The 12,077-nt window shown below is 34.0% G+C and overlaps 1 protein-coding gene across 51 annotated transcripts in view; it reads left to right on the top strand.

Annotated features, from left to right (window-relative positions):
- Nucleotides 1-12,077, top strand: part of dlg2 (discs, large homolog 2 (Drosophila)) — a 426,869-nt gene that overhangs the window by 409,103 nt on the left and 5,689 nt on the right. For 31 of the 51 annotated variants that reach the window (XM_009305412.5, XM_073913862.1, XM_073913861.1 and 28 more), the window contains 6 exon segments: nucleotides 6,045-6,095; nucleotides 6,199-6,300; nucleotides 7,134-7,157; nucleotides 8,840-9,012; nucleotides 9,387-9,496; nucleotides 9,600-9,691. In XM_009305412.5, coding sequence (XP_009303687.1) covers nucleotides 6,045-6,095; nucleotides 6,199-6,300; nucleotides 7,134-7,157; nucleotides 8,840-9,012; nucleotides 9,387-9,496; nucleotides 9,600-9,691 — 552 coding nt within the window. 51 annotated transcript variants of the gene reach the window in all.

A 12,077-nucleotide genomic window follows, 5' to 3' on the forward strand; every position in this document is an offset into this window, starting at 1 on the left:
ACACAGCCTCTCTTTTGCTGAATATCAGTTTTAAGAATCGATAATGGCCATTTTAAAAGTATAACATACAATAAGTTTTTACATTATAGAAATAAAGGCAAGCGATCAGTCAATATACAGAATGTACGTGGTTACATTAATCATTAACTTATCTTTGCGCTCAGCCAAAACACGTTACCTGAGAACAAGTAATAGATTCCAATGACCAAAGTCAGGGAATATGTCGTTAGATAAAGACAACAAGATAAATGAAATATCCCGTTTAATAAATATAGTGAGATTAGATCCAGCGGGAGATGAGAAGTCCGACTAGCAGAGCTCTCATCAGGGTAGATGGGCTGAGTGTGATTAAATGTTGAATGTGATGAGTTTTCAACAATACTAAATTGAAACTTTATTTTTTTACATGGTTTAATAATTTTTTGTTATTAAAATTGAAGTTCCTGTTTCAAAGCTTACAGATAGATGACTAATTTGTATGTCATTGACACTTTTGGCACTTTTTTGGAGTATTTTCATAAGTTTTGTTTTTTCCTGTAAATGATTCAATAAATACCGTACCGTGACATTCATACCGAGGTATTACCGTACCGTGAAATTCTGATACCGTTACATCCCTAATATTTACTATTCTTTTTTATGTAGGAAGAGTAATAAATTAAAACACCTTTACTGCCGGCTGACAACCTGCAGGACCATCTACGGTTACATGTTTAAACCATAATACACTCTCAGAAAAAAAAAAATGGTAGGTTGTTGTACCAAAGAAGGTACAAACCCTTTTCACTGGGGCAGTACCTTTTTATGGGACAGAGTTGTACCTTAAGACAAAGAAAAAAATTTGGTCCCACTTTATATTAAGTGTCCTTAACTACTATGTACTTGTTTCAATAAATAAATACAATGTACTTACTGTGTTCCTAATGTATTTGAGAACACCTGTGGTGCTCTTAAGTTGGGATAGAGGTTGGGTTATGGTCAGGTTTGGTGGTGTGGGTAAGTTTAAGGGTGGGTTAAGGTGTAGGGAATGGTCAGCAGTGTATTTACAAATGTAATTACAGAAGTTAATTACAGATGTAATTACATACCGGTATCTAATCAAGCATAAGTACTCAATAAATACATGTATTTACACAATAAGTACACTGTAACAAACTATTAATTCCTGTGTAAGTACATATTAGTTTAGGCCACTTAATATAAAGTGGGACCAAAAATTTGTACCATTGCAGTTTGTACATTTAAGGACATGATTTGTACTATGGGAAAACAAAATGTAACTTTGGTTTTTAAAACCTGCAGAAACAATATTTTACCTTCGTCAAAGGTACAAATCTGAGCCATAAATTTACCACTACAACAGTGTCAAAAATGCTTACCAAACATGTATTTAAAATGCCTTAAATGTTTAGTTTATAGTACTTATAGTTTTATGTTTTATTTGTTGTTTTGTATTATAGAACTTAATAATTATTGTTTAAACATACACTTTTAAATGAAGGTTCTTGTTTTAATATGAAAATTATTCATAAATCACTTTGCCTTTCCAGTATAGTATTTATTTTCATAGGTATTGTAATAATGTAGTCGCTCAACACGTTTGTAACTTTTATATGAGAACAATTGTGTACCTTCATTTCAGTTGTACCATAAAAGGTACAGAACAGTATCATAAGAGGTCTTTTCTGTAGCATATAGGGTACAACTTTTACAAAGGTACAAAACTGTTCATTAAGGAACATTGTTTTTTTTTCTCCGTGTACCTTTTTTTCCGAGAGTGTATTGTACTTTAAACAAAGCAATCATTACAAACTATATATCAATTGAAAGCTTAAAATTTGTAGTTTCCATATCTGGTGACTTGTTTTTATTTTAATGATAAATTTTACTGAGCGACAGTTATTTATTTATTTGCAAAAATGAGTCGTAAAGCATTACTTTGCTACAGCAATCCACATGTTAAAATGTGGGGGTGAGAGTTAAGAGGGCTTGAAAATGCTAACTTGCAATTTCTTTAAAAATGAAAGTATTATCATTTCTGTGTAAATTACAGATATGTTATTTTTAACTGTGGTGTCATGCACATGTGTAGAACATAATGAAAAAAACATCATGCAAAACAGTAAAAACTGTAATACTGTTAAATGGGATCATTTAAAATATGTGTTGTCTATTTAAATATATTTTTAAATGTATGTAAATATGTAAATATTCCTCATGTCTTTAGCATCACACAATCCTTCAAAATACAGGCTTTTTTGAGCACAATGACGTTAATAAATCAATAAAAATATGTTGTTATTCCAAACTTTTAACCAGTAGGGGGTTAAAAAGCAGGGGGTTAAAAAGATTGAACATAAAAGACTTCAAAATTAACAAATACACGATTGAAAATGAATCGGAAAACAGTTCTGTTTATCAATATCTAGGTTTTTTTCTAGTCTTTTGTCTTTGTCTTTTATGATGTCTCTGAAGTGCTGTGCCCAATGTTGTTCTGTGCTTTTTACTCAATGTTGTTTCATGTTCACACCAGGCACATTTAGCCAAAACAATTATTAAAATTTGATTTTAAATTCATACTTGAGGGACTCCACGTCAGTCAACAGAACATTTAGCATTATTCTGAATGAATTAATATGCATTTGTGCCAAAATACTCTCCATAGAGAGTGGAATGCAAAGTTGTTCACAGAAAACAAAGCTTGGAATTTTTTTGTCTCTCTTTCTGTGTGCTGCGTCTCTAACTTAATCTCCTGTGTCTAATTTTATTTTATGCTTGAAACTCAATCCTAATTTTATCTTGTACAACCAACTTAGACTGTCTAAAGTTTATAGCGAGCTTCTGAAAACTATCTTTAAAAACTCTTGAAAACTAGAACGTACTACTTAGCTGGAGATGTAGTACCGCAGTCCCTCTCTAAAACGTTAGCTGTCAGGTTTTGTAGTCATCTTGAGAGTGGCAGCTTTCCAGACTGAGAGTGAATACAGAGTTCACTGGATGAGCTTGTCACTGTGAACAGATTAGGTTTTGCCATATAATTGTCATATTGCATGATGATGTTCTGGACAGCCATAGAGTGCCTTCTTGAAAATAATGAAAGATGACTTGTTTGTTTCCCCCTTGGCCAGTAAACAGGATTTTGTGGCTTTGATTTCATTTATTTTGGAAATGGACTCGCTTGATAATGCACTGATGAAAAATGATATGTGCTGTCAGAAACAATCATGAAAGAATCATTTCCAGTTTGTTTAATTTCAGAAAGAAAAATTTTGTTAGTCATGGCAAGTTTGGGCTTACAGTCGAGTTTTAATATCAAGTTATATTTCTGCAACATTTCATTTACACTTCATTTATTTTTAGTTTATTTTTTATTTTTTATTATTAATTTAATGTTTATTCATTTATTTATTAAATTTTATTTAATTACATTTTATTTATTTATTTGTATTTTATTTTATTAAATTTTATTTATTTATTTTTATTTTATTTTAAATTATTTTATTTTATTTTATTTTTAGTCATCAAGGATGGATTCACCTAAACAGGGGTGCGTTTCCGAAAACCATCATTAGCCAACTAAGGTGGCAACTCGCAAGTTCCAATGTTACAAGTTTGTTGATTTGGCATTTCCCAGATCTATAATTCCAACGAACATTCATAAAATGCGTCACAAACTTCTGCGCTTGCAACTACACGTCTGGAGCTGTAGTTAGAAACATAGATCCATAATTTCCAGTTATCCCCCATATGCCTTATTCCATTCGAACTTTCAAACATTTAAACTTGGAATGATTAAAAAAAAACATTAAAAAAAAACAAGTCATCTCTCTTAGCTGTAATTTGCTTTCCAAGTGTTTTTTTACAGTTCGGTTTTAGTAATCTTCATATTGACATTTGAGCTCCTTTAGTGCTCTTTGAAAACAAGTATGCCATTTTGAATGCAGCCATGGCGGCATGTCGAAATATATAGGTGAAACAAAATTATATATACTTTAATGGTTTTAATTTATAGTAGGTTATTTATAAATAAATAAAAAAATGTGTCTGTGCTGTGTATGACATGGACCTGTTAATTAGAACAATTCTGCAGTGGCTTGAATATGTCTAATTGTATAAGTAGACTTTTACAATATATAAAATAAAGAAATAAACAAGATCCTACTTAATAATAATAGAATTAAGGATTTTTTTGAAAATTAAGGAAATTAGGATTTTTCTTCATTTCTTACGTCTTCTGATTTAGAATAAAATATGGAATATTTTTAATAATATTTGTAAAGGAAACATGGCCCCTATATGTGCCCTTTATATACATATTTCAATTAATATGGAAAACAAGTGCATGTTTTTACCAAAACTAATATTAATTTTTTTAATGCGTGTACGTGTAAAACAATATAATATAAAAAATATATATATTTATACATATGATTATATAAAAAATAATAGGGTTTTTCTTCAAAAAAGTAGTAACTGCACTCCGTTTAAAGCATCATTATGGGCGTTTTAAGCTAAAACTAACGTGGTTTAAACAATGTATCTGCGACAGAGAAACTACAGGTTTTCAGAAACACTCATCACTACATCGTTCTTTTCCCAAATGATGCATCGTACTATGATAGTTCAGCTGTGAGTTATGTTGTTGTTTGGGAAACGCACCCCAGAATGGTGAATTAATATTTGAAGGAACATGTGGCTGAATTCTGGAATAATGGCTGCTTAAAGTACAGCTTCGCAAAAACAGTAATAAATCACATATTGTAAATTATAGTTAAACCAAAAAAAAGTTATTTAAAAGTTTTTTGTGATACTAGTTCACACTATTGCATAAGAGACTTTAAATGTTTTATCTAAAGGTTACACTGATGTAAATAATCATAATTTTTAGGTCCATGAATAAACAACTGGCTCCCTGCCATGGTCAGAGTGCAAAGGTCACTGTCCAGTGATAAATGAGCTGTCTCCACCACAAGCTTTAACAATTGATCAAGCCCACATAACCTTGTTGAAAATCCTCACAAATGTTGCCAACTAAATTTGGCTTCTCTTTAATGCACATAACACTTATATTATCGAAAAACATATAAAAAAAAGAAGCTCTCTTCAAAGTACTTGGCGGGTTATCTTGGATCTGTATGTTAGCATGCAGTGTTTTCTAAGCAGCAAAATTAGATTACCTACATTTTATAACAGCCTTTGTGTTGTAAATCTGTTTTGCTGACTTCATATTCTGCCTCTATAGGCATCTCACTAGTTTGTTGAATAAAGCTTCAAAATACGTTTCATGTTTCTAAGGCTTTAAATGGACATTACAGTCCAATCTGTTTATGGCAGTAGGAAAACAAATAAAGGGCTTTTAACATTTTTACAGCATCCAAATTGTCCTTGGTGAGAGTGGCGCACTACACAGAAGCTGATTCATGTGTGATTCATTCTGTGTGGTTTAATGTTACCACTGCCAATGAGAGTAATGAATCCCTGGCTCAGAATAACTCTCGATCCTATCTGGGTTTGAATCGATGGATAATAACCGTATTGTGTTCCTGCGGCAGCCTGCTTCTGTTCGTCCCTGGGCTAAAAATAAACTCCTCTGGCTCTCCATGTCCCTGTGTGCACAGACCACCTCAGAACTAGCGTCACTTTGGACCTGTTTTCCTATAATTGGACTATTAAATTCAATTAGTATTGTCGCTGTCTGAAACTTCAGTCTCATTCGTGATTAAATTGCTCTTCTGTTGTCTGTCATCATCACAGTGCCTTTCTCTCGATCCCTTTAATCTCCCAAATGAGCGCTAACTCAATTTTGCCATTCTCTTTTTTTCAAATTCTCTCTTTTTTAAGCCAAATGTCCTTGTCAACAAGTACATAATGACATTACATACTCAGTAACTCATTTACACATCCACTCGAGCTGCGCTCTGGAAGTCCTTGGTGAAGGGCATACCAAATGTGGCCATCTCCATCACCTGTCCTCTGCAGAAACCAAGCTGAGTCCTATTACAGTTGCCCACCCCACTGAGTATGTTTCTCTGTTCTGTTTCCAGGGAGTCAAGAGGAACTGATACTCTCATATGAGCCTGTCATCAGACAAGAGAGTAAGTGCCTCTCAACTGTCTCTCATGCTCTATGTATGAAGCATAAAAAGATTTGATTTGAGTCAGAGAGCATGTTCTGTGTCTGTATTATCCGTTTGAACAGTTAATTACGCCAGACCAGTTATAATCTTGGGGCCCATGAAGGACCGAATCAACGATGACCTCATCTCTGAGTTCCCTGACAAGTTTGGGTCATGTGTGCCACGTAAGTACCCTTAAAACATCATGTGGTTCCTCCCTAAGTGGTTAGATTATCAGATAAACTAGTCTCCGAATGGATCTTCCATCAGTTACTCATTTTTTATCTTTAAATGCACAAATTAACCTTCATTAGAGGCCGACTGAGCAACTGCGTACTGTGGTATTCTCACCTGTGCTGTTATGAATTTCAACTGGAGTGTTAGAAAAACCTTGCTCCAAGCTAGTTTGTAATTATATCCAGTAGTCTTGGGGGTTTTTAAGCCTTTGTGCTGATAGCTGTGCTGATGGGGTTCATCAAAATGAAATGGTAAGTTGAGTGGCCGGACCGCAAGAGTTCGTGGTGTTCCCTACTGTCCCCCGGTGCTCATAACTTTCGCTGTTCAGTTCTGAAAACTCATTTCATCGTGCTGTATCTATGAAATCACTTACTTCAAGGTGTGCTGATTAATAAGCTTCATCTAGGTCACTGTAATGTGATGTCTTGGCGATCTTTTCAGTATTTAATATTAGTCTTCTGGGTAAACAAAAAAAAAAAAACTTCAAGCAAACCTTGAAAGTAATCAACAATTTCCCCTTGTTTTGTAACTTTCCTTTAAGTTATGGTGTTTTGGGGAAAGAGCTTTGTTGCCATGTGATAAACAGTATGTGTAATCCAAAATATTGGCATTTTGTGGAATTCTTCATGTAAAGCCAATAAAAATCGCAATTTTAAGATTTGGTTGAATAGTGTCACAAAGCTCTTTCATGTTTTCCATTTTTAACACTCTAATGTGTTATTTTCAGTTGATCATACTCTTTATTTAACCATTTTTGTTTATGTTCATAATTCAAAAAAAGCGGCTAACAGTTCTGATCAAGAAGGTAAGTGAGAATGTTAGTCTGCAGTGAACAAGATGTAGATGCATTAAAATGTTGTAGCATCAGTCCTTGTAATATATTAGGGATGCACCGATATGGATTTTTGGCTGATACCAATAACCGATAACTCTTCAGACTTGGAGGCAGATAGCCGATATATATAGGCCGATAATTATAAATATTTCAAAATGTTATATTTTTAAACAGCAAGCTTCATAAAAGATTGAACTGCTCTTATGAACTGAATAGTCTATTGTTAAGCAAAAAAGCTATCATTTCAAAATTGCAAGGTGATTATATAGACCAATATTCACAATTTTCTTCATAGCAAATTAACATGCAACTTGACTGTTGCTTAAAAATAATAGGTTAAATAACAAAAAGGGACTTAACAAATAAGCAAGTTAAATATATTTAAATAAAATTCAAATGAAAGAGCTAAGGACTAAAACCAGCTCAAATGTTCTTGAATAAAACGTGTAACAGTAATGTACATGTGTACAAGTATGTCATGGCGGAAAAAGCCTTTTTTAGAGGTGTTTTGATAGTTTAGAGTCACCGTACAAGTGAAAAGCTAGATAAAGATAGTATTACTTTAGAAAATGCGGCACATATTCATCCTTTTTGGTTTCTGCTTATCAATCAGACAACGCTTCTGTGTTCGTTCTCGCTGTCTATTGCCGGAAAAATTCTAGATAAGAAGTTTATTATAAACCGCAGTGAGGGCGCAAATTTGCCCCCGGAGTCAGATTTTGATACAAACCTGAGCGTTGAGCACTCATATGACTTAATGACAAACACAGAGCATAATTTAAAGACAAACCGTGGCGGCAAGTTAAGGGCGCACCTCTCCCCGTGCTGCGGTGAAGGCTGTCAGATCAGTGTGTGTGTTTGTGAGTGTGTGCGGTAACAGCTCTCACACTCGCTCATTATAATCTATGAATTTTCCGATCAAACTGAATACAATCTTACATCAACAACACATGGCAAGCAATGCGTTGATAATAACAAATAATCATTTAACCCAACAAGTTGTTTAGCACATGTGCATTGCTGCTGTTGTTTACATATGTATTTTTTTTCCTGAGGTGATTTAAAGCAAAATACACAATGGCACTCAATCAAACATATCTACAATGATAAGGAATATGGTTACTTACTAGGTTATTAACGCACAGCAATACCACATGAAGTAAGGACAGACTTTGAAGGAATAAACAATGTGAGGAGAGCTCCATTATAGTGCACAGGACAAGTCTATACAAGTTCTGCCCACGCATGCGCAAGGCAGGCAGGTCTGTACAATTATGTAATTTATCGGCTTAAAGATATCGGACTAAATTAGACATTTGATCAATAACGATAATCTTAAAAAATTGCATTTATCGGCCGATAAAGATATGGTCGCCGATATATCGTGCATCCCTATAATATATAGTTAATCCATGCAGTAGAATCAATGTGTACTTCTGCTTAGATCATTACAGTGGTTCTGTCTCTTAGTCACCTCAACAGCTAGACATGTATATCTGGATATTAAGTATATTTGCCTTCTGTCAACTTATGGCATTTCTCATGAATTTTTATGCAAATAATAATCTCAATGATTTCCCAATTGTATTTGCTGTAGCACTGAGTACCCGGTCTTATAAAATTAAGCCCTGGATTTATTTTAACAATCACAGATACTACCAGACCAAAGCGGGATTATGAAGTGGATGGGAGAGATTATCACTTTATGGCCTCTCGAGAACAGATGGAGAAAGACATCCAAGAGCACAAATTCATTGAGGCTGGACAGTACAATGACAATCTGTACGGAACCAGCGTCCAGTCGGTCAAATACGTGGCTGAGAGGGTCAGTAGCTGATGTTTTACAACCACAACATTGTCATTACTAATGTGGAGGTCCGCAGCTCTGTGCAGTTTTGCTCCAACCCTGATCAAACACAGGTCATCCAATTAATGAAGGTGTTCATGACGCTTTTGAACACCTCGATTGTTTGGATCAGCTGTGTTTGATAGGGCTAGAGCAAATCTGAGCAGAGCTGTGGCCCCTCCAGGAATTGAGTTCGAGGCCTATTGTGTAAACAGTTGGACATTTTTTACAAGACTAGTATTTGTTGAACTTCTTTTACTTAGTCCCATAGGCCAACAATCTTTTTTGTGTGCTTTTGTGAATGGCCACATACTCTACTATTCAGCAAGTCCTTTTTTTTTTTGCTCTTCTAGGGTAAGCACTGCATACTTGACGTGTCTGGGAATGCCATAAAACGACTACAAGTAGCACAACTCTACCCCATTGCCATCTTTATAAAGCCTAGATCCATTGAGTCCTTAATGTAAGTTTACCACCCTATACCACCTACACACTCAATAAATAATACAAATTCCTCTGCACTGAGCCTCAGGGATTGCTTCACTTGTAATTTCTGTGCATTGCAGGGAAATGAATAAGAGGTTGACAGAGGAACAGGCCAAAAAGACATACGACCGTGCCATGAAACTGGAGCAGGAGTTTGGCGAGTACTTCACAGGTAACAGTTCCCAATCCATCCAAAGGACCCGAAGCGGAGGCTTTATGCTCAGAGGCTGTCCAAAATCGCCTAATTTGCATATTATGATAGTCTGTTGCATATGCATTACCACAGAGGGCAACCATTGCAGCCTGTTACATCCATCATATTTGACAGCAGAGCCACGGAGCAGAAGCGTTCCCCTGAGTGAACCACATCAGCTTTCTCTTGAAAAATGCATTATCGTGACCCCATGAGTCTGCATGGATGAATAGGAAAAAGAGTTGCTCTTTGTTTGAGGACATTTTAAACCTGACTATAGTATTTCTTTCTACTTTGTTTGTCATTTTGCTCTACATTCACAAAAAAAGCTTCCAGAGGAGATTTAAAAAGTGTGGTGCTTTAACAATAATGCTGTATACTCTAATGCTGGGTTCACACACAAAGTGAATTGAAGTGTTTTTGCAAATAAAATCCACCAGGTGGCGCAAATGACACAGAATAGGTGAAGTGTATGCCAAATGGGAATTATAAATTACATATAAAGTCAATGCAAACTTGCAAATTTCAATTTGCGAACGTCAAAATAAGTGACGTTTTTGCTGCCAACGTGTGGAGCCAATGTTCCAAATTTGTTAACCAAATTAGTTATGCCATTTTTCCCACTCATGTGGAATTAAAATGAAACACTAACCGAATAACCAATTAACTAAGTTAGTTACTAAATCAGTTATGACGTTTTTGCAGCAAATGTGTGAAATTGTAATGAAATGCTAAGCGAATAACTAATAACTAATTAACTAAATTAGTAAACTAAATTAGCTATGACATTTTTGTCTTGAGCGTGTGAAATTAAAATGAAATGCTAAGCGAATAACTAATAACTAATTAACTAAGTTAGTACACTAAATACGTTAAGATGTTTTTGCCGTGAACGTGTGGAATTAAAATAAAATGCTAACTTAATAACTAATAACTGAGTTAGTTAATTAAATTAGTTATGATGTTTTTGCTGCGAATGCGTGGACTTGAAATTAAATCCTAACCGAGCAAACAACTAATTAACTAAGTTAACCAAATTAGTTATTACGTTTTAGCCACGAACGTGTGGAATTGAAATGAAATGCTAACCGAATAGCTAATAACTATTTAACTATGTTCGTTAATTAAATTAGTCATGATGTTTTTGCTGTGAACGTGTAAAATTAAAATGAAACGCTAACCGAATAGCTTATAAATATTTAACAATGTTACATAACTAAATTAGTTATGATGTTTTTGCTGCAAACGTGTGGAATTAAAATAAAATGCTAACCGAATAACAAACGAGTAATTAACTAAGCCAACCATATTAGTTATTACGTTTTAGCCACGAACGTGTGGAATTAAAATACAATGATAAACGAATAGCTAATAACTGTTTAACTATGTTAACTAAATTAGTCATGATGTTTTTGCCGCAAACGTGTGAAATTAAAATGAAACGCTAACCGAATAGCTTATAACTATTTAACTAAGTTAGTGAACTAAATTAGTTATGACGTTTTTGCTGCAAGGGTGTGAAATCTGCCCTAATCACATCATACGCACAAGTTCTACTCAAGCAGAGAATTCCCATTAGGTGTAAAATAAAGCAAAGAGTAAACTAGAATGAGCAACACGATACACTTGTTTTCAATTATTGTGATCAACTTTTTTATTATTTTAAGACAAAATAACATCATTGAAACAAATGTTTGAAGAAGAAGGTGTAACAGACATAATATTGAGACCTTAACAGTCAGAAAGAAAAAAAAAGTAGGGAGTATATACTAAGAAAATGAATGAATAGCAGGGTTACATTATACATACGTTCATTCATTCACTTTTAGCTTAGTCCATGATTTATCAGAGATCACCACAGTGGAGTGAATGGCAACTTTTCCAGCATACAGTTGAAGTCATAATTATTAGCCCCCCTTTTTTTCTTTTTTAAATATTTCCCAAATGACGTTTGACAGAGCAGGGTAATTTTCACAGTATGTCTAATAATATTTTTCCTTCTGGAGAAAGACTTATTTGTTTTATTTTGGCTAGAATAAAAGCAGTTTTTAATTTTTAATCAACATTTTAAGGACAAAATTATTAGCCTCTTTTAGCAATTTTTTTTCGACTGTCTACAGAATAAACCATCATTAAATTGCCTTATTACCCTAACCTGCCCAGTTAACCTAATTAACCTAGTTAAGACTTTAAATCTCACTTTAAACTGTATAGAAGTGTCTTGAAAAATATCTAGTAAAATATGATGTACTGTCATCATGGCAAAGATAAAATAAATCAATTACAAGAAATGAGTTATTAAAACTATTAGGTTTAGAAATGTTTTTTAAAAATTCTCCATTAAACAGAAACTGGGGAAAAAAAT

This window comes from Danio rerio, chromosome 10, assembly GCF_049306965.1.
Source record: "Danio rerio strain Tuebingen ecotype United States chromosome 10, GRCz12tu, whole genome shotgun sequence".
NCBI lineage: Eukaryota > Metazoa > Chordata > Actinopteri > Cypriniformes > Danionidae > Danio > Danio rerio.